Source organism: Bos indicus x Bos taurus, chromosome 11 (genome assembly GCF_003369695.1).
Source record: "Bos indicus x Bos taurus breed Angus x Brahman F1 hybrid chromosome 11, Bos_hybrid_MaternalHap_v2.0, whole genome shotgun sequence".
NCBI classification, from domain to species: domain Eukaryota; kingdom Metazoa; phylum Chordata; class Mammalia; order Artiodactyla; family Bovidae; genus Bos; species Bos indicus x Bos taurus.
The window spans coordinates 2638327-2665525 of NC_040086.1; the positions used below are offsets into that span (position 1 = coordinate 2638327).

General features: G+C 47.8%; 2 protein-coding genes across 5 annotated transcripts in view; one reads left to right on the top strand and one right to left on the bottom strand.

The window, feature by feature from the left end:
• The window catches only part of FER1L5 (fer-1 like family member 5), a 54473-nt gene extending 52968 nt beyond the window's left edge, over nt 1-1505 (top strand). The window contains exons 51-55 of the mRNA XM_027554371.1: nt 222-369; nt 479-655; nt 748-757; nt 907-1020; nt 1378-1505. Coding sequence (XP_027410172.1) covers nt 222-369; nt 479-655; nt 748-757; nt 907-1020; nt 1378-1505 — 577 coding nt within the window. The remainder of the gene's footprint in view (nt 1-221; nt 370-478; nt 656-747; nt 758-906; nt 1021-1377) is intronic.
• LMAN2L (lectin, mannose binding 2 like) lies at nt 338-20713 on the bottom strand. Of its 4 annotated transcripts, XM_027554602.1 has the most exons (9): nt 20501-20713; nt 19204-19322; nt 16264-16381; nt 15400-15482; nt 8410-8442; nt 6850-7011; nt 6643-6757; nt 3583-3702; nt 1831-3261 (listed from the first exon to the last, which is right to left on the bottom strand). In XM_027554602.1, exons 1-9 carry the CDS (start codon nt 20685-20687, stop codon nt 3119-3121), a joined length of 1080 nt encoding a protein of 359 aa, XP_027410403.1. In that variant the 5' UTR covers nt 20688-20713; the 3' UTR covers nt 1831-3118. The 4 variants fall into 4 exon arrangements, with proteins under 4 accessions (XP_027410404.1, XP_027410403.1, XP_027410407.1 ...); XM_027554603.1 differs by lacking the exon at nt 8410-8442 and having other exon boundaries at nt 338-3261; XM_027554606.1 differs by lacking the exons at nt 8410-8442; nt 15400-15482 and having other exon boundaries at nt 20501-20697.
• Nucleotides 20714-27199: the final 6486 nt, after the last annotated feature.

Here is a 27199-nt window from a genome sequence, read left to right on the forward strand (position 1 = left end):
GGCTGGGGAGGGGGCTGAGAAGTAAAGAGGGGTACTTAACCCACCCCTCAACTCCAACTCAATGCTCAGTTATAATCAGGGGAGTGCAGCTGCAGGGAGAGAGGGGTGGGCAGAAGCAGAGTTGCTTTTTTTTTAAACTGAAAGCCCTTTTGCTCTGGGTTACTTGACCTGAAGGTTCCCTCTGCCCTCTTCCCTTCTCTGCCAACCCTGCTCTCGGACAGACGCACCCACACCCTGTTCATGTGGTTCCGGTCACCCATTGGGAAATTCATCCGTGTATTCTGGAGACGCTATCGCTTCAGAATCATAGCCGCCGCCATCATACTGCTCATAGGGCTTCTGCTGTTCAACTTTATCTATTCGGCTCCGGTGAGTGACAAGCCTAGGGGACAGGGGCGAAGGTGCCATGCCTCTTGGATGATGTGAGAGAGTGTTTCTGGGCTGCTACCTCAGGCTGACCGTTGCTCGTTCTCTCTAGAACTATTTGGCCATGAGCTGGATCAAACCGGAACTTCGGCTGAATGCCCCCATTCAAATATACGCCAATATCATCAATGCGCCAAACGCCAGTAGTACCAACTCTTCCAACCTCACCACTCCCCAGCAGAGCCTGAAGCCTACAACGGCCCTCAGGCTGAAACACCTCCAGGGACACGTGACGCACCTGCGGGATATTCTTCCAGCACTTCCGGCCCCATAGAACTAATCCCCCCATCTGCCAGGCTGGGCTCCTGGCCCACCCTTCAGCTTCCTACAGGTTCCTTGTTTCTGGGGACTTGGAATAGTCTAGCCATTCTGTTCAGAAACCACTTCCAACAAGCAGGGCAGAGCTGTAATTTTCCATTGAAATAAAGAGCATTTGTAACAGAGAGGCACCTTGCATCTGGGCGATTGACACCACCATAGGCAAGGCCAGCCTCTGGGACGAGACCCAGAGGGGCGGGAGGCACCTCTGTGAGCCTCCAGGGCTCATCCACTTTGTGGGCCTCAGGTTGGAGGAAACAGAAGGCCAGGGCATCCGTGAGGAGAGATGGCTCCTTGGAGGGTAGGGCTGCTGCCCTCCCCTGTCATGTGGCCAGGTGGCCCCCTCGTCCTGAGACACAGCTGGGACTCCAGGGCCCAGAGCAACGCTGGGCCCTACTCACGACAGGAAGGCTGCCCTGGGGGCTCAGCTGGAAAGAATCTGCCTGCAATGTGGGAGACTTGGGTTGGGAAGATCCCCTGGAGAAGGGAACTGGCGTGTTTCTAGAACACAAGGCAAGAACCAAAGCAAAAGCCACAACGCTAGTCAGACCTCACACATGTTGCTCTGAGGCTGGCCCCGAGTCGGGGGCTGGAGGTAGTATACCCTCTTTCACGTCTTCTTGCCTTCCTCAGAGCCTCGAAAAATTCCTGAGCTAGAATCACACGAAAGCCACAAGTGTGGTCTCCTCAAGGCTGAGATCTCCCTCCTGCACCCCCGGTTCGGGCCAGTTCACGAGCCTACCCTTGTGCCCCCAACATAGGTGTCTATCCAGTCTCCCCTGGAGCTCAAAAACACAAAACAGCCATCTGCTTCCTCAGTTTCAAAGAAACCGAAAGCCAAGCCCTGGCGCGTGGGGGCGGTCGGGAGGGCCCCACTGTCACCCCACCTGCAGGAGAGACCTACAGCTCGTGGGAAGGATGTGAGAAAGCCAAAGACGACACCACCACCCCCGCCGGCCGAGGGGACCCCCCTTGCCTTCTGCGCCGAGCAGAGGGCTCTCCCATCCCAGAAGGCAGAGCAAGGGTGGATGGGCCGAAGGTTTAGCCAAACCCACCCCTAGAAGGAAGGCCACGCAGAAGGGCATGTTTGGTTTTCATCAGCCACGTTAAGACTTTCCCTCCGGCTACAGAAGCACAGGGCTAGGAGAGCTGAGCCCAGACCCTCCAGGGAGAGTCCACCTGTCAGCAACAGAATCACAGGGCAGACAGGCGAGCAGCGCCCGACTCCTCGTCGGGTAAGGCAGTGGCATCAGGGCTGACCCAGAAAGGAAGATGCTCAGGCTCTGCTGCTCAAACAACAGTGAACTCTTCCAGGCACAGGTGACGGGGATCCACTGCTCCCAGATTTACAACCACCGTTTCTTATCACTTAAGGAAGAGAAGCAAGAGTTCCTCTTTGGGGAGCATCCAAACTGAGGCTATAGAAGAAAGGTTCCTTACATTTTGACACTCTAAGTAGGATTCCGAAAGTTATGAACACAAAACATGCAGCAAAGCAGGCTCTGGAGCATCCAGAAACATCTCCACGTCCTCAGGTCACGTGGTAGATGTTGCTTTCAGTGTCAAAACGTGGAGCAGTTTCACAGTTAGTCCCACAGCACCTGTGACATCTCCCAAGCATCTCTTGACTTCACACACCTGACCAGGGGCCTAACTGGGAGTGTCACGAACACACCAACAGAACCAAGATCCACCCTCAAGAACAAAGGCCAGAGCGGCAAGCCCCTGCAGAATGCCCCCTCCCCATGGCCACCTAACAAGGGTCAGTGACACCCGAGTGTGTCCTGCAGCCCCAGGCCCTAATGGACAGGCAGCCAGGTGTCTTTTCCAGCTCAGCTTGCATCTGCAGAGAATGATGGAAGGATGGAGAGGCAGGGAAGAGATTTCTATCCAGATTTCCAAGGAAAGTGCCTCAGGTGGACAGGGGCTTGGACAAAAAGCAAAAACCAGTGGCTGGCTGGGCAGAAGGTGTGAGGAGTCACCAGTTTCTAGTCTTTGAAGACTTACAAGTGAAGCCCAAGGGCCCTGTGAGCCCAACAGCAAGGCAGCCTGAGCTCAGTGACTCCTTCTGGTGGTTCTGGCATCACGGCGGCCCAGGTTCTCGCCAGCCCTCTTCACTTCCAAGTGGCGGGACCTTGGGGAAAGGCACATCGCAGCAGCATCACCCGGGGGAGGCTTCCTGAGCCAGAGTTGGCCGTCCTCACAGGTGATGGGGGGAGCCAGCGTCCCTGCCCGCACAGCTCCAGGGACAGACCTGCATGCCCGACCAGGTGCTGGCGACAGGAGGAGGCCCACCCGGCCGGGTGGGTAGGTCAGTGCAGCTCCCCCCGCACGCTGAGGGGACAGTCACGCGGGGCGAGGTTGTGGGGGGCGCTCAGTAGAAACGCTTCCGACTCTGGTCCTGCCATTTGTTGTAGAGTATGATCCCGATGACAATGGCAAAGACGGAAAACACCAGAGAGAAAAAGACGATGAGAAAGAGGGCCAGGCCGCTGAGGGGAGGCAGCGGGGCTGTCACTGAGGAAGCAAGAGAGAAGGAGGTCAGAAGGAGGGGGCCGCTCGAGGAGGGAAGGACCGACCGAGAGCTCTTCCAGTTTCTGGGAGCCGGAGCTCCAGTACACCCTTTCCACATGCCAAAACTGAAAACCTAAGCAGCCCTGAACTGCTCACGGGTAACGTGGAGCCCAGTGAGAGAGCAGGGCCAGTGCCCCAGGTGCCCCGGAGAAGAACTCAGAGGGGAGCCAGGCCCCACTGCTGGGCTGCACGGCCCCTGGGCCCCCCAGCAGCCTCAACCCCCTGGCCGGCCGTGGGGCCCTCTCCCGGGACCTCTGTGCTCACTCTCAGGCAGCTTCATGTTGTCCACTGAGGGCAGGAACACGTCCCGATGCAGCTTCTCCTCTTCCGGGGTCCTCTCCACCGTCAGCTCAAACAGCTTCAGGGAAATGACATCATGGTTGTCTAAAGACAGAGAAAATGACAAAGGGATGACTCAAGGCACCCTGAGAAGAATGTCCTGGTTCAAGCTTCTAGTGCACAGCTCACACACAGTGACCTGAAAAAAAAACAACCCACCACCAAAACCTCTTGTTTCTCATCTAAAAGTAAGGACAGGTAACAGGGAATATTCTACGTTACCCTATATATATGGTTTTCATCAACAAGCATGCATTACCTACATAAATTTATTTACTTTTGGCTGTGTCTGAGTGCAGCGGCTTCTCCTGTTTTGGAGCACGGGCTCTAGAGCACAGGCCTCAGTAACTGTGGCGTACGGGTTTAAGATGCTCCACAGCACGTGGGATCTTCCTGGATCAGGGATTTAAGCTGTGTCTCCTGCACTGGCAGGCAGCTTCTTTACCACTGAGCCACAAGGGAAGCCCCCTATATAATTTCAAAATTGAGAGATAATACAAGAACTCAGCCCCAATCACAGGTAAAACCTTTCAGGAGACACAGCAGCCCCACAGCTTCCCTTTAACATGGACTACACACATGACCAAGAGGAGAGGGCCGCACAGCAGCTGTCTAACGGGCCATGAGCAGGGCACAGCGACTGGCCTGGAGCACACTTCCCTTCTGGACTGTGGCTAACTCTTCCCAGTTCCTGTGACTATGACCCTGAATCTCACTATTAATTACCAGAGATGGATGAAGGAGTTAGGGGCTCAATTTTTTTTCTCTCCCCTTTTAAAGTAACATTATAAACTCACAGATTCAAACATATTTGATGTGTTTCAATCACTGTGGATAGTGACTGCAGCCATGAAATCAAAAGACATTTGTCCTTTGGAAGAAAAGCTATGACAAACCTGGACAGCTTATTAAAAAGCAGAGACACCGTTTTGCCAACAAAGGTCCATATAGTCAAAACTATGGTTTTTCCAGCAATCATGTATGGATGTAAGAGCTGGACCATAAGGAACGTTGAGCGCCAAAGAATTAATGCTTTTGAACTGTGGTGCTGGAGAAGACTCTTGAGAGTCCCTTGGACAACAAGGAGATCAAACCAGTCAACCCTAAAGGAAAACAGTCCTGAATATTCATTGGAAGGATTGATGCTGAAGTTCCAATCCTTTGGCCACATGATATGAAGTGCCAACTCACTGGAAAAGACTCTGATACTGGGAAAGATTGAGGGCAGAGGGAGAAGAGGGCAGCCAAGGATGAGATGGTTGGATGCCATCACTGACTCAATGGACATGAGTTTGGGTAAAGTCCGGGAGTTGGTGATGGACAGGGAGGCCTGGAGTGCTGCAGTCCATGGGGTCACAAAGAGTCGGACACGACTGAGCGACTAAACGGAACTGAACTGAAGGATGAGATGGTTGGATGGCATCACTGACTCAATGGACATGAGTTTGAGAAGCCTGGTGTGCTACAATCCATGGGGTGGCAAAGAACTGGACATGACTGAACAACACAATACACTGAAGTTGTACCTCTTACTGATGCTCAACTCAAACCAACTTTACCCAGTGGGAGCCTATTCAAGTTGACTCCTGAGTCCTTTTACAAGAACCTATAAGTTTTTGATATCTTCTTTGCTTTTCTGGGAAGTTTTTAGCTTGTATTTCCTACCTTAGACCTGGCATCAGACACGTTCTCCAGGAAGCTTTTATTCTTGTTAGTGGCAACTGGTATTAAGAGGCCACAAACATGAGTGCAGGGTGCTCAGTGCTACTAGGCTGCTACTGCGGACTGGACCTCTTGCCATCTCTATTATCAGGATGACATTTACAGCTGTTTGGGCTCTTAGAATCTTTAGCAGGTAAAACCAGGTTAAAGAAAAAAACTGGATTTACCTTCAATTAGAAAAAATGTTTTCTGTGCCAGGATCGAGATTAAACAACAGGACAGCCCACAGTTTCTCCTGACAACAATGGGCCAAGACCGAGTAGATGCTGCCCGTTTCAGATGGGCATTTGCTTTTCTGTTTTGACACAAGGAAGTTCTATTTCATATCAGCTTCAGTCATAATACACTATATTAATCAAAAGAACCAAAAGTTTCTTTACCTCAAAAGACGTCATGATTGAGGCTTAGGGACATAAAAGAGAAACTTTGGAAACAAGTAGGTAGAAAAATCCAAAGATACAAGAGCCTGGTTCTGCTAATGTCACATAAGTCAAGTAAGGCAGGAGTTTCAGGGTAACTGGTCAAATGAGCTCAAGAGAAGACAAAGAGCAAACGCACAGAGCAAAGAAACAGAGGGGGCTTTCCTGAGGGCAGGGCGTGGCAGAGACACAGGTCTGAACGCAGCATTTGCCACGCGGGTAGTTTACAGAGGTCTCTGCACACACGACACAGCCAAACATCTGAGCACAGGGTCAAGACTCCGTGCTCCCAGTGCAGAGGATGCAGGTTCGATCCCTGATTGGGGAACTGAAATCCCACGTCTTTGGGCAACTAAGCCCAAGAGCCACAGCTACCGAGCTTGCAAGCTCTGTAGTCCACACACCGCATCAAGAGAAGCCCCAATGCAGCCCAACTATAAATAAATAAATAAAGTGTAGGTTTTATTTAAAAAAAAAAAAATCTGAGCACAAAAGAGTTTGGGGGTCAGTCAAGGAGAAGCTTTGCGAGGAGAAGGGGAAGTCAGCATATGGGTGAAAGGACGTGCCTGCAGAAACAGGCATAAGAAAAAGGAGAGCACAGGCTGGAAGCACTGCTTGAGGAAGAGGCGAGCACTGCTTGCTGTTAGCAGCAAGCCTCTGCCAGACACAACTGTGCGAGACGACCCCAGGCCTGGCAATCTGGGCTCTACACACAAGAATGCAGGAAGGGGAGCACTCGTGGGCACCTGCTTGCCAGAGCTCTGCCCAGCGGGCTCTCACGCCCGGGCCTGCCTAGTGAGACATGACCTGAGTTAGGGCCAGTAAGGAGCATGCAGGGCAGTACCTGAGAGATCGCCCGTGATGGACGAGGTGCCAAAGTAGTAGCCCCGGGGCAGGCGGACCCCCGGCACCTCTATGCAGTCCCTCCACTCGTGCTTGCCGTCGATGTCCATCATTATCTACAGCACAGAGAGGGGGGGCAAGTCAGGGCCGGGCCCCGGCAGCGGAGCGAGACGGCCCGCACTGCCGACGGGCCTGGACAGGGACTCACCGTCAGATGCCTCTTGACATAGCGGATCACAAGGAAGGTGTCGTAATGGAGGTTGCGGACGATGGCTGTGCAGCCCCCCAGCTCTGTAGGCCGCCCATCCCGCTCGTGATCGTAGCTGAGGGAGCCGTTGTTCACCATGGCAGAGATGTAGGGGAACACCCGCTGGGAAGGCAGGGGAGGCAAAGCAGAGGGTGGTGAGGAAGCGCTCGCAGGAACGCCTGTGCCAACAGTGACGGGACTTCTGCACACAAAGCTGAGCTCTTCACGACAGACCAGACGGCCACTCTGCCTTGTCACTAGCAGCCTCCGAGGGCCCACGCTCAGAGGGTCACTCGAGGGACAAGGCCCAGAAGTGACTGACCTCAGTACCTGCCTCCAGGAATCCTCCTCCCATCTGGGGTGGGTCCGAAATGGCCCCTCTGACACTCTGGGCCTGACTGGAACCCTCCCAGAGATCAGCACTGGGTACTTATATTCCACCCAAGACTGGTTTTCTTCTTACTTGTATGTGCGCGTGTGCTAACCTGTTACAGTCATGTCTGACTCTTTCCAATCCTCTGGACTGTAGCCCAGAGGTTCCGACGTCCATGGATTCTCCAGGCATGAATACTGGAGTGGGTTAATATGCCCTTTTCCAGGGGATCTTCCCGACCCAGGGATCGAACCCGAGTCGCCTGCGACTCCTGCATCGCAGGCAAATTCTTTACCGCTGAGCCCCTGGGGAAGCCCCTGTGTGTATGCATGTGTGTGTGTATATACACATACATACAAACACATATCACCAACTGCCACGTAAACTTCCTGAAAAATCATTTCTTATGCTTCTTTGTATGTGTCCACCATAGCTCCACCTCTTCCCCCACAAGGCAAGTACTAGGTTGGCCAAAAAGTTTTAATTTTCCATTAACAGCTTATGGACAAATTTGAATGAACTTTTTGGCCAATCCAATACTTGGTGCACCCAGGTATTCTGTTCGAAAATACCTGTTCGCTCAGGGAACTCTTTCCATTTAGGATAGCACCTTTCAAATTCTAACATTCTATAAGCACATGATGTGAAATGGATCAGGACTCAGAAAGGACAGTGCCAGAACCAGGTGGCCTCTCCAGCCACAGGTGACTATCCTCAGTCAAAAGACCTTCTGGCTCTTCACGACACGCAACTTCTCCCAGTAATACTCAGTGGGCAAGGTTCTCCTACTGAAAGTCTCCCCGGAGCCCACCCATCTTCCCACCTACTTCGGAGACCCTGTCTCTCCAACAGCCCTTGTGGAGCAAATTCTTCCTTAGAAATGACAAGCTAACCATTTCACAACAAGCCTGGGGCTAAGGCAGTGAAGAGAGAGGCAGGGTGATGAAAGGACAGGAAGCATGAGACATGCCACTGCTCTGCGGGGTTCCTCGTTGTTCTAGACAATCAACATGCAAGATGAAGATGCAGGCGGAACTGGAGACTGGTGACTCTGGAGACAATGGCCACACAGACTGAGAACAGTCGCAAATGTCGGATGGGCACACAAGGGAATCGGGGATGGCCACAGTGAGTCAAGAATTGAGTACCTGGACTCCCGGAGAATACCGCCTCTTCTGGGCCTGAGAGGGTCCAGCAGGTTATTATAAAAACAAGACAGGGCACAGAAGACAAGAGACCAAGTCAGAAAGAAACATCTGTGCAAGAGCTATGACCCAGCTGCAGTGGAAGAGCACCAATCTCAATCCCCAAACCAATCTCAATCCCCAAATAGAATTTTAGCATCCACGGAGGGCATTCCACAAGTCCTCAGACCCCTCACAATTATAGGCAAAAATAATTGTAGGCAAAAAACTACACGAGCAGGTGCTTGTACATTTTCTAAGGAGAAGGTCTGCTGCTATCATCAGATACTCAAGGGGGTCCATTAGGAAGACCTCTCTAACCCACACAGGGTCCTAAAACTTTCAGAACTTTATAAAAACACCCAGCATCACACTCTGTAAGCAGGCCTCACTTATGTCTCTGACAGTCCAAAGGTCAGGCCAGGAGTTTGTCTGTGCCCAGATGACAGCACTTCTGCGGCAAGGAGAGGGATGAGGGTGATAAATATGGCTAGATTCTTCCAAATTCAAGATGTCCTTTACTGCCCAGGATCTCAGGCTGTAGCTCTTGCCCAGAAGACAAAAATCCCACCACTTGAGAGACTGTCAAATTAACTCTAATCCAAAGGGATCATTTACCCTCTAATTGAGTCTTATGGACATATATCTCCAAACAGTTATTGTTATTCTAACCTACAACATGTGGGCAAGAAAAAGCTCCGTGGGAACGTTGCAGCAGGACAGATTTAGCAAAGTCAGAAGGTTCAAGGGTGTTTAGCTTTATTCCAAAAAAACTGCTACAGTTCTCAGCACTAGCAATAAGAGATACCTACACAAGCTCAATTTAGCCCTGCCCTACTGTGGGCCAAGAGGTAGAACCCAAAGCATTCCTTTCTCTAATACTGGGTATGCACCTAATATGAGCCAGGCACTGTCCCGGACGCTGGATGCTCAATGGGAAATAAGACAGGCAGATGTCTGCTCTCATGGAGCTGACATTAGAGGGGAGGAGACATACAATCAATCTTGTTGTTGTTCAACTGCTCAGTCAGGTCCGACTCTTTGCGACCCCAAGGACTGCAGCACACCAGGCTTCCCTGTCCTTCTCTATCTTCCAGAGTTTGCTCAAACCCATATCCATTGAGTTGATGCCATCCAACCATCTCATCCTCTGTGGCCCCCTTCTCCTCTTGCTCTCAATCTTTCCCAGCATCAGGGTCTCTTTCAGTGAGTCAGTTCTTCACATTACGTGGCCAAAGGATTGGAGCTTCAGCATCAGTCCTTCCAATGAATATTCAGGGTTGATTTCCTTTAGGATGGACAGGTTTGATCTCCTTGTGGTCCAAGGGACTTTCAAGAGTCTTCTCCAGCACCACAGTTCGAAAGCATCAATTCTTTGGCACTCAGCTTTCTTTATGGTCCAACTCTCACATCCATACATGACTACTGGAAAACCATAACTTTGACTATATGGACCTTGGTTGGCAAAGTGATGTCTCTGCTTTTTAAAATGCTATCTAGGTTGGTCATAGGTTTTCTTCCAAGGAGTAATCGTCTTTTAATTTCATGGCTGCAGTCACCATCTGCAGTGATTTTGGAGCCCAAGAAAATAAAGTCTGTCACTGTTTGAGACAGTGATAAATACTATGACAAAAATAAAATAGGCAATACAATACAGAGGAGAAATATACCTGAGGAGACAACACCTGAACTGAGACCAAGCAGTGAGAGGGAATCCACCAAGAAATATGGGGGCTGAAGAAGCATGAGGTTAGCATCTTCAGAACTAGGGGTGTCTGCAACTCAGTGAGTGAAGAACAGGCTGGTGGGAGCTGAAGCGGGAGCCAGACCACACTGGGCCTTACAGGTCACAGAAAGGGTCTTGGGGGAGCCTCGGACCAGCTCCCCAGCTGTTCTCTTACACCACCGATGGCCTATGTACAGGACTACACAAGGTATGAAATGAACCAGTGAATGATTGAACTGCTGGAAAAGTACTCTTCTACCACTATCATTTAGGACAAGGGGATTATGAATGTGTTGTCAGCAGTTTACTGAATTGGGCTTCGGACGAAGAAAGTGCATAACTTCAGTGAACAATGAGGGAAAAGAAGGGATTGAAAATGCACTCGGGAGCTCCGGTGATCCCAAGGCTTGCTTGAGGTATCAACCCCAGTACCTGGGATCAGAAGTTTAAGTTGTAACTTTTGAGGAGTGCTGAGAACAGTGATCTTTAACCTAAGGGGTCCTCATCCTTGCCAAGGCTGGTGAGGCACCCTCTTTTTCAGCACCAGAGGTCAGCTGGGCCTCAGCATGACCTGGGGGAGCTTTTCAACTGCACATACATGAGGGAACTACAGTCAGAGAGCCTCATTCAGCAGGTTTAGAATGGGGCATGGGACTATGTATTTTTTAAAAGGCAGGATTTCCCTGGTGGTCCAGCAGTTGAGAAGCTGCCTCCCAAAGCACGGGCCACAGGTTTGATCCCTGGTTGGGGAACTAAGATCCCACAGCCTCGGGGTAACAACTAGAGAGCCTGTGCGCCGCTACTAAGACCTGACGTAGTTAATCAATTAAAAATTAAAAAAAAATAAAAGGCGCTATGGATGACTGGGATGTGCCAGGTGAATTTAAGAAATACAGCACTAGACAGAGGCCTGCAGCTTCCAAGCTGGAATCTGTCCACTTCAGCAACTCATGGCTTGGCCTTCAACTTGCCACCTCACGTTAACCCTAAGTCTTTAAATGCCACTTTAACTTCTACGCCCAGTCAGGAGTTCCTGAAGGGTTTCCTAGGTACCCACTAATTTCACACAGAAGCTAAGTTTCTTTGCTTGGAAAGCAGCCTATATACAGCCAGAACCAAAGGCAGAAGAATCACCCTGACTGTGGCAAAGGTGGCAGTTTCATTCCTCTTTGAAGAGTCACCAAAAATTAGGAGCTCCTGCCTGCTGTGCCTGAAGAGTGGGGAAGTGTTTTTAACTTTTTGCACTACAAGGTACTAGTGTACCTTCAGCACACCTTGAATGCAAAGGGACGCGTGAACTTGTGAATCCTATGCTAAACCCCACAGGTGCAGAGCACACTCGCTGTGACTCGCTAGGTAGAAAAAGGGGCACACGCAGCCCTCAGGAGGCCCCCACTGCCGCCTGCGTCATCTCGGAGATTCTCCTTCCGCACTGTGAGCAGGGAGGGCAACACACAGCTCCCAGGGCTCGCTATGAAGATGACGTGAAATACGCAGAGCGTTCAGCACAGTGCTTGGCATTCGAAAGGCAGTCAACACTCATTCAATGACTAAGTGAGTTTCTAGATCTAAATACTGTCTACAGGTGCTCATATGTAAACACAAAACCAAACATATGTTTTCTAGAGCAGTAATTCCCAGACCACTGGCTGTTATGGACCACTAAAAATCTCTAAACACATAACACATTCTGGAGATTAACAGGTTTGCTTTTTCTTGATTTTTTTTTAACCTATTAAATATGTTAAAATACAATTAAAATACAATAACTGTATTAAAATACAATGACAAGACAGCCATCTAAAATAAACATCAGTTTTAAAAAGAACATTTTAAATGAAAAAAACACGAAATATTTCATAATAAATAAATAATAAAACATTTCACATTTATGAGAAGTCACTTCACTGTTCCTACTGTCAAACCAGGGAAACTGTTACCAACCAACACAAGTCTATGAACCAGCATCCAGGAGTCACTCTCAGAGCAGGTTTACCAACCTAAACCACACTGCACTTGAGCAAGCTGGCCAGGTCTGCTCTCTGGAACCCAGGTGTGAAGACAAGGAGGATGGGAGGGGAGAAGGAGAGCACGGAGCCACAGCAGCACTGCCGAGATGTCTGCAAATGTCCCCAGGGACGTCATTTAGTGCTGTGAACACAAACAGCCAGCACTTTCTGAGAGCTTACCCTGTGCCTAAGAGGCACGTCTGAACCTTCACTGCTACACACCTTTACGGCAGCACGGGAATGCTGTGCTGTGCTGTAAAGTCTCAGTTGCATCCAACTCTTTGCAACCCTACGAACAGACTATAGCCCGCCAGGCTCCTCTGTCCATGGGATTTCCCAGGCAAGAATACTGGAGTGGGTTGCCATTTCCACCTCCAGAGGATCTTCCCAGCCCAGGGATCGAACCCTTGTCTCCTTCGTCCCCTGCACTGCAGGTGGATTCTTTACCACTGAACCACTGGGAAAGCCCAGTATATGAATGCTCTTGTAAATGAGAAGATAGTTCAACTCTGTGGAAGAGGAGATCTTGTCTACAGTTCTACTCTGGGGAACCCAGGAACCTCCTGAAATTGCATGTATAATCTTATTGTATTCAACTGTAGCAGAAATAGGTTTCTACTTCTCAGCCTCAATCCCTAATGACATCTGAGAGCTGGCCAATATTCCTGGGACCTAATTTCCAAAGGAGTGTCTCTTAGAAAACACTGCCTCACCAAGGATTGAGAAAAAAACAAACAAACCCCACTAAATCACATCCAAATAGTATAACAAGAGAATTTACGAAGTTACAGAGTTCTTTTAATAATGTAAAAATTCTTTCCACCAACAATGAAGAGATCAAGAGGGATCAGTGTTTTCATCAACATAAAGGTTGGAGGGAATGTGTTGTTAAATTCACGGCATATTGCTTATTCCAGTTTCAAGAGAGGAAAAACAATCATTACGTTAAAAAAATATAGGAAGCACCTGAAACTCGACTTCCAAGCTGGCCTGATCTGAAAAGAGCAGTGAGCTGCTCACGCCACTCGCCAACCAGCTGCTTCTGCATCCTGGGGTCCTTTATGCCAGCTATATGTGGGATTCACCTAGAGATGTTTGAAAAGGTTAAGCTGCCCATCAGACTCTCTGAGCTTGGGGCCTGGAGAGCAGTAGCTTTAAATGCTTTGCAGATAATTCCAAGGGCAGTTGCAGCTGAGGCAGAAAAGTCCCAATTTTAACCACCTGAAACTGATATTTTTGGTTAACATCTACTCTCCTTACAAAACAAGGCCCATCAGATCTGCCCTCTTAGGCAGAATGACTCCCGCCTGATAGTGAAATGGAAGCTAAGAGAGCGTGAATGATTTATTTCTGGGAGAAACAGAGAGCCATGTGTAAAACTCTAGTCAAGCCCTAAAGCCCACGCGTGCTTCAGATGCATTTCTAACCACCACTATTTCCTCAACGGCACTGCAAACCCTTCTCACGACGTCCCCCTCATTAAGATCCTTTAGTGCGCTTACCCTCTAAAACACTTTTAGCTCCAGACTCCCTGATAGGCACACCACCCTTCAGAACTCGCCCCACCATGTGCATGGTGAGGGCGAGTCACCTACACTCAAATAGCTCTGCAGCTGGTCTGAACAGGTCACCAGCCACCCGAGGAGACGCTGCTCAGTCACAGTGGCCCATGAACGCGTTTGGGACAGAAGAGCGGTAGCAGCAAAGAACGCAAGGTGAAGGGAGGCCTTGGAACACGGGGAGACTGAGGGCCCTCTTTTTCTCTCTAGCCTCATCTCTCTCTCCCCCTGCCTTTTCCCCTTCACATTCATTGTCCCTTCTCTAACTTTAACACATTAACATACGCTTTTCTATCTGCATCTAATCTGATCTAATTCTGCAGATTTCAAAGTCAATATCACTTCCTGGAGGAAGTCCCCGCCAGGTGAGATGCTCCTGCCAGGTCTTCCGAGAGCACCTCCGCAAAGACCCCATCAGCACGCTCACACGCCAGGGCTACCGAGTGCGAGGGCCACGCGGATCTCGCTCACTGATTCCCGGGCTGGGCACCTCAACAGTGGCTGATGTCTGGCAGACTGAAGAAGAGCCCAGAAGCAACACCGAGAAGCAAGTCTCTAACTGACCCACAATGCAAGGTTCCCCTCGTAACTCAGGTCTCACTTTTCACCCCCTTTAAGCCAAACTCTGTACGGAAATGTGAAAAACTGCTGAAGCTGGGTTTGCATAGACAATGATCTGTTCATCCAATTTGTTTTTACACGTTTGAAAATTTTCATAAAGAACTTTTTGGGGAAAAAGTAAGTTCTGCTTCCATTTCTAATTGTGCCTTTCTTGCTAAATATGATTTAGTGATAGGATACCCAGCAACAACATGTCCTAATCATTTTCCCACCATTTGCCAGCAGTCCCAGGCAGAGAGCGCGCACAGCCCTGCTGCTAGTATAAGCAAGTACTAGAGAACCCTATGGTCAGCTAACGAAATGCAGGATGCTTCTGCTAACAGCCAGACTGCTGTTGCTGTTGTCACTAAGTCATTTCTGACTCTTTTGTGCCCCCCTGGCGTGACTGTAGCCCGCCAGGCTCCTCTGTCCATGTGATTTCCCAGGCAAGAATACTGGAGTGGGTTGCCATTTCCTCTTCTGGGTAGTCTTTCCAACCCAGGGATTGAACCCATGTCTCCTGCAGTGGAAGGCAGGTTCTTTACCACTGAGCTACCAGGGAAGTCGACTGGACCCTATACCAGGTTTCAACAAAATGCTGAGATTTCATCAATATCTTTTTACAGCCTTTCCTAGAGGAAGAGAAGAAGAAGAAAAGGATACTGGGAACAGGGAGTAGCTGCAGAAGAGAGATCAGCAGCGACACAGGATGTCAAGGGAGTGGAGGCACACAGTTCAGCTCGCTCTGGTGCTGGCCTAGGAGCCACAGCACCACCCGGCCACACATGCTTGAGTCTAGCGGCTCCCAATGTGCGCAAGAAAGAACACTGTTTAACACTGAAAAGCCCTCATCACGAGGACCACTCCCAAGACTGTGCACCATGAACGACTCTCTTCTAGAAAAAAAAAACTGACAGAGACATTAACTCTGTGCAACAGACAAAAGAGAACCAAACCCCTCACTTCCTCTTCTGTGTTCCCTCCTGAACAACATTCCTAAGGCAAAGGGCTGTGATGTCAGTTCGGTGTGGCTGACCTAAGCTATGACACTGGCCATTACCTCTTGCTGCTTCTCCTCATTGGGATAGGTGTCTACAAATACTCCCAGCCCCACAAATTTGTCCATGTTTCCAAACACAGGCCCTAGAGAGAAAGAACAGACGATGAACAACAGTGAAACAAAGCCAAGAGTAGATAAAGGAGTAACACATCACTGTGATGGAGGAAAAAGTGAGATTCAGAGGACCCCCAGGCGTCCCTTGAAGATGAGGAAACAGCTGTAACAAGCATTCAGTAAGCACCTGCAGTTGTTTGTCATTAAAGGGGAGAGAGAGAAGGCCAGCGTCTCCTTGCTTAGCACTCCAGCTGCTCCCTGATTTGACCTGGTTGCTAAGGTGCGCCTGAAGAATTGTGCTTCACAAACACTTGTTGATGACTATGCCCCCGAGTGAACTGAATTCCCAAGTTTCTGCTTCTAATTGCAGAAGAGATCAGGTCAGATCAGGCTCAGTTTGTCATGTACTTGCAGCAGAGCCTCCCGTACAAAAAGGAAAAACAGCTAACTCTTCTCCTTTCTCCTGACTCAGGAGTTCTGAGATAGGTCTCTACTCAGGCCCAGGAGAAACCAGTATGCCCAGTGTCAGTATTTGGGGGGGGCCAGTGGTTTCCTTCAGCCAACTGGGCCGTGAAGTTTCAAAGAGAAAGCGGAAGTAACCAATAAACAAGAAACCATCCCAGGATGAGTCAAGGTCAGCTGTTTTTAGGACTCAGACCCCATTCTAGAGACTAAACAGGCCAGTGTTTATCCAAACATCAAGGGAGAGGGAAAACTGCTGGCACTGTGAAGTCATGCCCGCCTCACGAAGAGGGCACGTGAAAAAGCAGGCCTGTCACACCCCACAAGCGCAGCCCAGGGCCCCAGTACCTGGCTGCATCCGATCCTTCGTGTACCAGATGGCCAAGCCATCCCCATGCAGGTTCTTCTTCCCTTGCCCATGGATTCGGAAGTGCACCTGCAACTCCCAGTCTCTCAGGAAACACGGCTAAAGGGAAAGAGACGCTGCAATCAAAGAGGAGCCTGAGACACCAGGCCTCGGGCCCTCATCCACGGCCTACAGACTTGGAAAACACAAACGCGGGGGACGAGAGGCTAAGAGGTAAAACCAAAATTTAAGACTTGCTAAGGGTTTGTGTAGTAAAATTAAACAGATTGAGCCATTTATCTGTATGTGGTATTTAATATAATAAGTGAACACACCTCCCAATCAGCGTCACCATCTCCCAACAGAAACAGGATAGCATCCCAAGGTTGGAAAAGACGAGAGAACTTCATGTTAGACTTCTGTGATCCTATACCCACTCAGCAAAAGATCTCAGTGTCCAGGATAGAGGTGGCTGAATTAATACTCATCTGCAATTATGATCACCCCTCTGAGAGAAAGACTCTAAGAAGCTGGGATCTCAAGAAAGGTCAAGGCCTCATTTATTACAAAAGAAAAAGATAACCTAAGTCATCAGGCAAAGGTCTCCAGGAATAATTAACATCCACTACAAACAACTCTAATTAGCTAGACTTGGCCCTATGCCAAGCTGAGGGGCAACCCAGAGTTCCCACGAGAAGGGATAAGCTATGCCCCCACCAGTGTCAGGCCCTCAGGCAAGGAGCAGAAATCCACCAAAGGAGACACCCCCGGCCCCACCACAGAGACAGCCTCTGGTGGAAAAACACGAAGGAGGTGGGCACTAAACAGACTCCTGTTTTTCTTTTGAACTGTGTATCAAAACCTTGGGAGAAAAAAAAAAGTAGAGACAGAAGTAAGTGGATAATTCAGTGTTCTAAATAGTTGAACACTTTCAAAGAGAAACTAGAGTAGGTATTTAGTTTCGAGAGGCTCCTGGTTAAGCTTCACCGTGAAAAACGAGGGGAAGGAAGAGCAGATAGGCCAGTTCAGGCAAAGGCCCTCCATGTAGATTGTTCAGAAACAAACAAACAAAAAAACCCAGTAGACTGCTCTGACTCTTGAGCAACAATTATTTGCAGCTTCCATTTTCAATTTCTGGGAAATCTCTTCACCGAAGAACCCTGAAATCTCCAATAGCTTCCCCTCCTCTGATAAGCCAAGCCCCCAGTTGTCATCTTGGGTTCTCATCTTTCTGCTATTTGATTTCGATTTCAGGGCAAGAGTGAAATTCAGTGGCCAGAAGCTGCCCCCATAGCCAGTGGGGTATTACACCTCTGGGAAGACACTGAGCCAAGAGGCCTCGGCTGCTCTTGCCACTGGCCTCGTGTAGCGCAGTGCTACACAGTCCTGCTCAGAGTTATGTCTAACCGTGGGTCTCAAAATCTGCTGCATGTCAGATTCACCCAAGGAGCTTTTAAAAATCCAAGTGTCCAAGATGTACCCATTCTAATTAAATTAGCATCTCTGGGATGGGACCCAGCCACCAACTCCAAAGGACAGCCAAATTGGAGCACTACTGCTCAAACAAATCCATCCTATTCAAATAACTCAGAAACAATGCTAAGGCTCACTCTGACAGTCAGATAACAAAAAATATAGGTAACAGAGAATCTGAAAAAGAGCAAGATAACTAGATCCTAGACTAGAATCACTGCTACATAAAAGGGTTACAAAGAGACAGCCAGCAAGATAACAGCAAAGTATCAAGCCTTGGACAAAATCACTTATAATCCATAGACCTGTATCAGTGACTCTTGTAACAGACATGTAACAAACAACAGCGCATTTCTGTAACCATCTTAACTTCCCAAAGCTTGTTCATGTCTATTGCCTTATTTTACTCTCACAGTAACCCTGGTGGGCAAGTAGAACCAATATGATGAAGCTCATTTGACAGTTGGAGAAACTGAAAACTGAGAGAGGATAAATAACTGCCAGGGCTCACAGAGGGTCTGTGAGACCATCAGATTGAGAACTCAAGTCTTTCAGCCGCCAGCCCTCCACCTCTTCTATCCAAGCACACTGCCCTGCATTCCGTCCAAGAATGAGCTCAGCACTGCAATCTGGGTTAAGGGGCCAGAGTGTACAAATAGCTCACATAGAAACTTCTTGTCTCTCTGCTTCTTCAGAAGCCTCTGCCACATAAAATGAGCAGGGACAAGAAACTGTTCCTTTTTCTGACGTGCACTTATCCACAACCAATGATAAAACCATGGGAAAGTAAGTTCATAGCCTCTGAGCACCCAAAAGTATTGAAGAATGCCAAGGCCACTCCCCAAAGTAAAGTGATCATAAAAGATTTGCAAAGAGCCCTGGAAACCGAAAAGAAAGCATCATCTTACACTTGTACAAAATCACAGTGCAGCCACACCAGGAATACTGCATTCACTTCTTGCCGCCATACCTCAAGGAAGACAATGTCACTAGAAAAGGCCCAGGGAAGGACAAAGAAAATGACCAAGGGCTCAAAGTGGCTTTTACATGAAAATAAAATTTAAAATTCAACTCAAAAGGAAATAACAAGGGGTGGGGGGGAAGGAGGTCAGGGATACTGGGATGAAGTGTAGGATAAATTTAAGAGTAGTTTTTTATTTTATAAAGCAAAGTAATTAAATGTGAGTTGACTTATTAACCTCCAAAGTAACACTATCAGGTCAATCAGGAACTAAAGACATTTCAGAAAACTGAATCAAAACCAATTATTTGCTATAATTAGGGGAAGAGAGATCATCTCCCTAAATATCTGATTTCAATATGAACGTCATCATAATCTCTCAAATGAAAATACTTCATATTCACAGAAGACAGAATATGGGGGCGGGGACTGAGAATAAGTCAGTATGCCACTGAACTTTTTTAGCATTTTTCTGGGTCACCAACACAGGAGGGAGAAAGACTCTTACCACCCGGTTCCACAGGGCACCCTGTTTACTTTGCATATCCGGCGTAAGGCGGATATACTGGGTCATCACCATGGCATTGCCCATCAGATTCCACAGAGAGGAACTGCTTGTGCCCACACCTACGGGGAGGAAGTAGATCAGTCATTCTCTTCAACCCCAACCCATTTGGAAAACCGCCATGGGCCCTCTGAAAGCTGGAGTCCTCTTTCTTCCCCCTTCATGTCCCACCTCCTGTCACTCATTAAATCTTAACTCTTTACCACCTTTCTTCTTTTCACAAAGACTTTCTCAGGTGAAGACCCTAGAGCACATCAGAGTTGTCACTTCATCCACGCCACAGTAACCATGCTCAGATTCATTCTTCCCCATTTTATATGTGAGTAAACTTTAGCACCGTGAAAGAAAAAATGTCCCCAGTTATACCAAAAAGAGCTTGACTCTCTGGGGCTCTAGGGCTTAATCACATTCTTTCTTTGAAGGAGAAGCTACTTTCCCCCTTACCTCAGACTATCAGCCCCTTGCAAGTGAGAACTCTGTGTCTGTTACCCACTGTATTAGCAAGGAGAAGGCACTGGAGACATCCTCTAAGTGAATAAGCAATCACCTTTAGCAGCAGAGTATACTCTCTTATGCTTTGTGTTTTTGTTTGTATGCTGTCCCCATATCCTTCAGTAGGGAAACAAATTAAGCCATCTGCACTGATTTGGTCCTCTCTGCAGCTAACCATGTAAATCTGCTGGTTGATGAGTTGTGCCTAGCGGCCTATGTACACTAAACACACCAAAGCTAACCAGCCTCTTTTATCAGTAGGGCTCCTGGACTGGAGAAGAACAGGTGTCTTAATTGACAACAGCATTTTATCTTCTCAGTGCGGCCAAGTTCTACCCCAGTTCTGCCTCATGCTTTATTTCTCGCACATCCACAGCTCCATCAGAAGCCCAGCTTACTGCTAGTGGCCCTCAATCACGGTCCACCGTTCGCAGTTCTCTCCCCTGCCCACATTCCACCTGTCCATCTCTAAATCCCCTTCATCCACGCCCGGCGCTAGTGGCATCCGAGAACCCTGCTTCGACCTGCTGGAAACTTCCAGGACTAATTCCGAGGGGTGGGGAGAGAGAAAGCTGACCCCTGCCCTTAGGATCCGTGGCTCCCGAACACAGCGAGAGTCCCCAGGGGCTCCCACCCACCGCCCCCAGCTTCCTCGGGGTCACGAAGCCCTTCGCCGCCCCGCCTCTATGGACAAGCTGGGGTCCCGAAGCCCTCCCAGTGCACGACCACCTAGCTCCCGGCGCCTCACCCTGGTAGGGCTTCGACAGCGAGTGCTCCCGTTTCAGGTACTCGAACGTTTGACCCGCCCCGACTTGTCGTGGCCCCTGCCCAGACCCTAGCAAAAGGAGAAGGAGCAACATCCTGGAAACTTCCCGTGCCGACAAACGCCGCCGCCACCGCTGCCACCACCCAGAGGGTCCCAGGGCCACCGCCATCTTTCCCACCGCCGTCCCTTCATTAAAAGCCCGCCCCGTCCTCCAAGCCATTGGTCCGTGGGACCATCTGCTTCACGTCCTATTGGCTTTCATATAATCCCCGCCCCCGCAGGTGAGACTTTCACCGATTGGCTGGCTTGAGTACCAGTTGCCTTGCCAACCCGCCTGGACTCCCTTACGTTTTTGCATTTATCCTGAGTGCCACTAGGCCTCCTGGCATACATAGTGATTTCCATTTTGTGTCTGCGTTCTGGAGTAAATTTAAGGAGATAAAGTGTTCTAGTCCCCACGCAAACCTTCTAACTTCACTGCCACTCACTCACTCACTCACTCACTCCTGACTGTACGGAGGTACCAATCAAGAGGCTATAAAACTGAAAGGAGAAATAGAGAAATTTACAACTCAAGGAGCTGGAAAATTATCAAATTTATAAGAGGCTTGAAGAGTACTTATCAAACAACTTGACCTGATGACATTTATAAAACCAGCCAACAATGGCAGAAGACACATTCTCTTCTGTGAAAAAGAAACATTTACCAAGATAATCTGAGCCAAAAGACTCCAAACCTCCACAAATTTAAAAGAATTGAAATCACACAAAGGATATTCTCCTATCATAACGGTATTATACTAGAAATCTGTAACAGAAAGATTTCTGAGAAATCGCCATATGTTTGGAAAGTAAACTCACTTCTAAATAATCTGTGAGAGAGTAGGGGGCTCTGGGGGACTTCAGCAGGTCCTCTGAGAAAGGAAACAGAGTAATCAATCCTTTACCTGTTAGTATAATCACATCTCCAGCCCTGAAGCCAAAAAACTGAGATTCATCCCAGCTTCCATTCTCTTCCTCACCAATTCCATTACCCAACCAATAAATAACTGATGGTTTTAGTCTTAATTATTTCTCAGAGCCACCACAGCCTTTCCATCCCTCCCTTTGTCTTTCTGCTGAACAGCAGCAACAAGTGTCCCAACTGTTGTTCTGGCCACCATCATCAACGTGGCCATCCAAGTGATCTAAAGCATGTAGCCATGCTCTTTCCTGAGTGTCAGGGTTAAGCCAGTCCGTATCGATAAAGCTATTAGAGTAGCGTCTGGCATGTTGTAAGCACTGCTTCTGTTTAGTCCCTAAGTCTTGTCCCACTCTTTGCGACCCCATGGACTGCAGCACGCCAGGCTTCCCTGTCCTTCACTGCCTCCCAGAGTTTGCTCAAACTCATGTCTAGTGAGTCAGCAATGCTATCTCACCATCTCATCCTCTGCCACCTTCTTCTCCTTTTGTCTTCAATCTTTCCCAGCATGAGGGGCTTTTTCAATGAGTGGGCTCTTCACATCAGGTGGCCAAAGTGCTGAAGCTTCAGCTTCAGCATCAGTCCTTCCCATGAATATTCAGTGGATTTCCTTTAGGGCTGACTGGTTTGATCTCCCTGCGGTCCAAGAATCATCCTTATTAACAGAGCCCATGATGGTTCCCAGGTGGCGCTAGTGATAAAGAATCTGCCTGCCAATGCAGGAGATGCAAGAGATAGATGCAAGTTCAATTCCTGGGTTGGTAAGTTCCCCTGGAGGAGGAAAATTGCAACTCACTCCAGCATTCTTCCCTGAAAAATTTCACGGACATTAGGAGCTTGGCAGGCTACAGTTCATGGGGTCGAAAAGAGCTGAACCCAACTGAGCACACACACAAATGAGGATTCACCATCACCTGTGAGGAAGAGGGCCCCTCAACTTAGCACACAAAGCCCTCTGCCATCTGACCCACAGCCCCGGTCCTTCATCTATATGCTCCAGTTTCCCTGTTCCCTCTTCTTTTCCCCAATCCACTTCCTCTGAAAGCCTTCCCTGACTCTCTCAGGCACTCTGAGCTTTCAATGTTCCAAGAACATTTCTTACACAGCATTTGCTTGTCTTCCTGATAGACTTAATTAAAATTAAATTTTTCTTTCTTGAGCATAAATATATTTAATAGGAGATACATGACTATGAGGGCTTCCTAGGAGGCTCAGTGGTAAAGAATTTCATGGACTGTATAGTCCATGGGGTCGCAAAGAGTCAGACACAACTGAGCAACTTTCACTTTCACTTCACTTTTCAGTATTCTTGCCAAGATAATCCCATGGACAGAGAAGCCGGGCAGGCTATAGTCATGGTATCGAAAAGATTCAGATGTGACTGAAGCAGTTGAGCGCACAAACACATGAATAGGAGCCTGTTGTATGCGGGATCAACTTTTTAAAATTAGAGTTGTCACAACCATTGATCTTTACACAAAGCAGATGACGGGGTGACAAAACCTTAGGAATTGAATGAATCTATTTGTGTCACATCCTGGCTTTAAAATCACTCATGCCTCCAATTACCAGGAGTTAAAATTCAAACTCCCTAGTGTAACATTCAAGGCCCTGCTCAGCCTGCATCAAGTCAATCTACATGTGTCCATTACGAAGTGTGTCATCTTGAATTACGGAGCTCAATTAGCAGAGTATGTGTTTGTTGCCCCAGCAAGTCTGGGTGCTCTCGGACCACAGGGAACACATCTTACTCATTTCCTATTCCAGGCCCCACCCACTTCCTGACTCTTTAACCCATCACCCAGCACACAGTAGGGATCCTAATTGTTTTTAATAGAACAATGTCCATTGTATTTCTCTGTCAGCTGGAATTTTTTTATGGTGGTAAAATAGACATAAAATAAGATTTTCCATTTTAACCATCGTTAAGTATATGGTTCAGAGGCATTAAGTACATTCACATTGTTGAGCAGCCTGTCAGCTGGATTTTTTGTGGATTATGTCAGGAGATCTCTCATTATAAAATTCATTACAATGAATAAAAAGGGAATAAAAGAAGGGTGTGAAAGACAAAATGCATAAATCATACTGTTGCAAAAAGCAGAATGCTCACTAGTGAGGAATGTATCACAGGAAAAGAGGGAGACCTGGGGTTTTATAGGGGCAGGTAAACAAGGAGCCGGCACGATGAGGGCTGGAGAGAATCTTATCTGAGTCAGCGAGGAAGTGTGGAAGTGAGTCTTATCTTGGAATATTCTATAACAGAATATTCTGTAACTAACCTCCTTTAAGGTTAGTCATTTTCAGAACTCAAAATGGGGTGTGGAGGGGACACAAAAACAGGGAAGGCATTTCTTGACTGTAGCTGCTTTCCAGAATTACAGGGTTCAGACGGAGTTCAACATGTCCAGGTGTGGAGGGGAGGTGGAGGGAAAGAGAAAAAGCCATGTCCCCCTCCAGCATGGCCCTACACACACGCACGCAACTTCTGAAAGCTGGGTCAGGTCTTGACCTACCGCCACCTTTTGTGCTAAGTCACTTCAGTCACATCCAATTCTTTGTGACCCTATGGACTGCAGCCTGCCAGGCTCCTCTGTTCATGGGATTTCCCAGGCAAGAATACCCAGGCAAGAATACTGGAGAAGTTTGTCACTTCCTTCTCCAGGGGATCTTCCCAACTCAGGGATCAAACCCACGTCTCTTGTGTCTCCTGCATTGGCAGGCAGATTCTTTACCACCCTTTCAGCTGTCTAATATTCCTCTTTACTCCACGGAATCATGAGCTGGGGTTGCACATCTCCAGGGAGGGGGCATTGATGTACAAAGTGAACTGTGCATTCTGGAGTTCTGGATAATTCCTAGCTTCCTGTCTTCAAAATCAGACAGGTACCTCCACTCAGGAGCACCTGAAAGCCTGATGCTCCCCTACTCCATGAAAGAGGCTCCAGGTGGAAGCTTGGCCCCATCCTTTCTTCTCTCTCCCATCCTTCAGTTCTTTTTTTTCTTTAAATTAAAGCATAGTTGATTCACAATATTGTGTTAGTACGACCCTTCAGTTCTAAACCTTGATATTCCATTTAAATCTCACCCAAGTCTAGGACACAGAGCAAGGTTTAACATCAGGCCTTCTATTCTTCCAGGATCAAGACCATCCCTTGACCCTCAGAAATCCAGGTTGGGCTCATCTTTAGCCCTGTAGTTACATCTGACCTGGCTCCACCCCCCACATTCCCAGCAGACTCTGGAGGACAGAAAGGGACAGAAGCTTGAACATTAACCAGTGGCAACGCATAAATTCTGACTTCCCAACAAGTCACAATTTTAAATAGTCTGGAGTGCTTTTGCCACGTACAGTTGCCTGAGACTCACTCCCGGACACCTGATTCATAAGTCTGGGGTAGGGCCCAGGGATATGGTTTCAAAAATCACTCCCCAGAGAATCTGCCCCGAGCCAATTTCCAGACCCACATCCCTCTCCAGTCTCTCATTTTAACATCACAAGGACTTGATGTGGTGGGCAAGGCAGCCACTGCTCCACTTTCAGATGAGGACATTTATTCTCAGTTAACAGAGTAAATTTCAAGCAGCTTACTGCACCTGAATTTAGAGATAAGAATCAGTTATTGTTCAGTCGCTCAGTTCTGTCTGACTATTTGCAACCCCGGACTGCAGCACGCCAGGCTTCCCTGTCCTTCACCATCTCCCAGAGCTTGCTCAGACTCATGTCCATTGAGTTGGTGATACCATCCAACCATCTCATCCTCTGTTGTCCCCTTCTCCCTTCCTTCAATCTTTCCCACCATCAGGGTCTTTTCCAACGAGTTGGCTCTTCTCATCAGGTGGCCAAAGTATTGGAGCTTCAGCTTTAGCATCAGTCCTGCCAATGAATATTCAGGACTGATTTCCTTTAGGATTGACTGGTTTGATCTCCTTGCAATCCAAGGGACTCTCAAGAGTCTTCTCCAACCCAACAGTTCAAAAGCATCAATTCTTTCTTTATGGTCCAACTCTCACATCCATACAAAACTACTGGAAAAACCATAGCTTTGACTATACTGGCCTTTATTGGCAAAATAATGTCTCTGTTTTTTAATATGCTGTCTAGGTTGGTCATAGCTTTTCTTCCAAGGAGCAAGTGTCTTTTAATTTCATGGCTACAGTCACCATCTGCAGTAATTTTGGAGCCCCCCCAAATAAAGTCTCTCACTATTTCCATTGTTTCCCCATCTATTTGCCATAAAGTGATGGGACCAGATGCCATGATATTAGTTTTCTGAATGTTGAGTTTTAAGCCAGTTTTTTCACTCTCTTCTTTCACTTTCATCAAGAGACTCTTTCATTCTTCTTTGCTTCCTGCCAAGAAAGCAAAGGGTGGTGTCATCTGCATATCTGAGGTTATTGATATTTCTCCCAGCAATCTTGATTCCAGCTTGTGCTTCATCCAGCCTGGCATTTCGAATGATGTACTCTGCATATGAGTTCAATAAGCAGGGTGATAATATATAGCCTTAATGTACTCCTTTCCCAATTTAGAACCAGTCTGTTGTTCCATAGGGTCTTCCCTGTAGCTCAAATGGTAAAGAATCTGCCTGCAGTTCGGGAGACTCTGGTTGAATCCCTGGGTCAGGAAGATCCTCTGGAGAAAGGAATGGCAGTCCACTCCAGTATTCTTGCCTGGAGAACCCCATGGACAGAGGAGCCTGGCGGGCTATGGTCCGTGGAATCGCAAAGAGTCAGACACGACCGAGCAAGTAACACCATTACTACTATGACTACGTTGTTCCATGTCCAGTTCTAACTGTTGCTTCTTGACTTGCATACAGGTTTCTCAGGAGGCAGATAAGGTGGTTTGGTATTCCCATCTTTTTAAGAATTTTCCACAGTTTGTTGTGATCCACACAGTCAAAAGCTTTAGTGTAGTCAATGAAGCAGAAGTAGATGTTTTCTGGAATTCTGTTGCTTTTTCGATGATCCAGTGGATGCTGGCAATTTGATCTCCGGTTCCTTTTCTAAATCCAGTTTGACCATATGGAAGTTCTTGGTTCATGTACTGTTGAAGCTTAGCTTGGAGAATTACTTTAAAATACCCTGAGGGAATATGGTGTGTGTTCGGGCTAGGGTAGGATAGATTGGAAAAAAAAAAAAAAGGCAGCAGGATATTGATAAATATTGAAACTGAGTTATGAATATATGGGGATTCCCTCTATTGATATTTCTAGCTTTACAGATGTTTGACAGTTGCCATAATAAAAAGCTTTATAAAATCTCCTTTGGAGATGATCAGGAAACGTGCTGGGTACACATTTGTGTGTGTGTATGTGTGGTGTTTTCTAAATTTCTGCAGAAAATGAAGACTGTGATTAGCTATAATCTGTAAAGATCATTGTGACCCATCCAAAACAATGTTGTCATAACTAAAAAGAAAAGAGTCTATAATCTAGAAAAAAGAAGACTCAAGGGATGAAAATATGTCAGGGTGTATCAATTCTGTCCAAGGGAGAGGCTATTTCCAAATGTCCTGTGTTAGATATTCAAATCAAGTCTATTTTACTAATATATTCATGAGGATTTCCCACTGAACACTCTAACCCTTTTAGCAGTTTAAAAAAATTTTTTATTTGAAGCACAATTGTTTTACAGACTCTTAGCAGTTTAATTTCTCAGTATATTAAGAAATTGAGCTTCCCAGCTGATACAGTGAGAAAGAATCTACCTGCCAA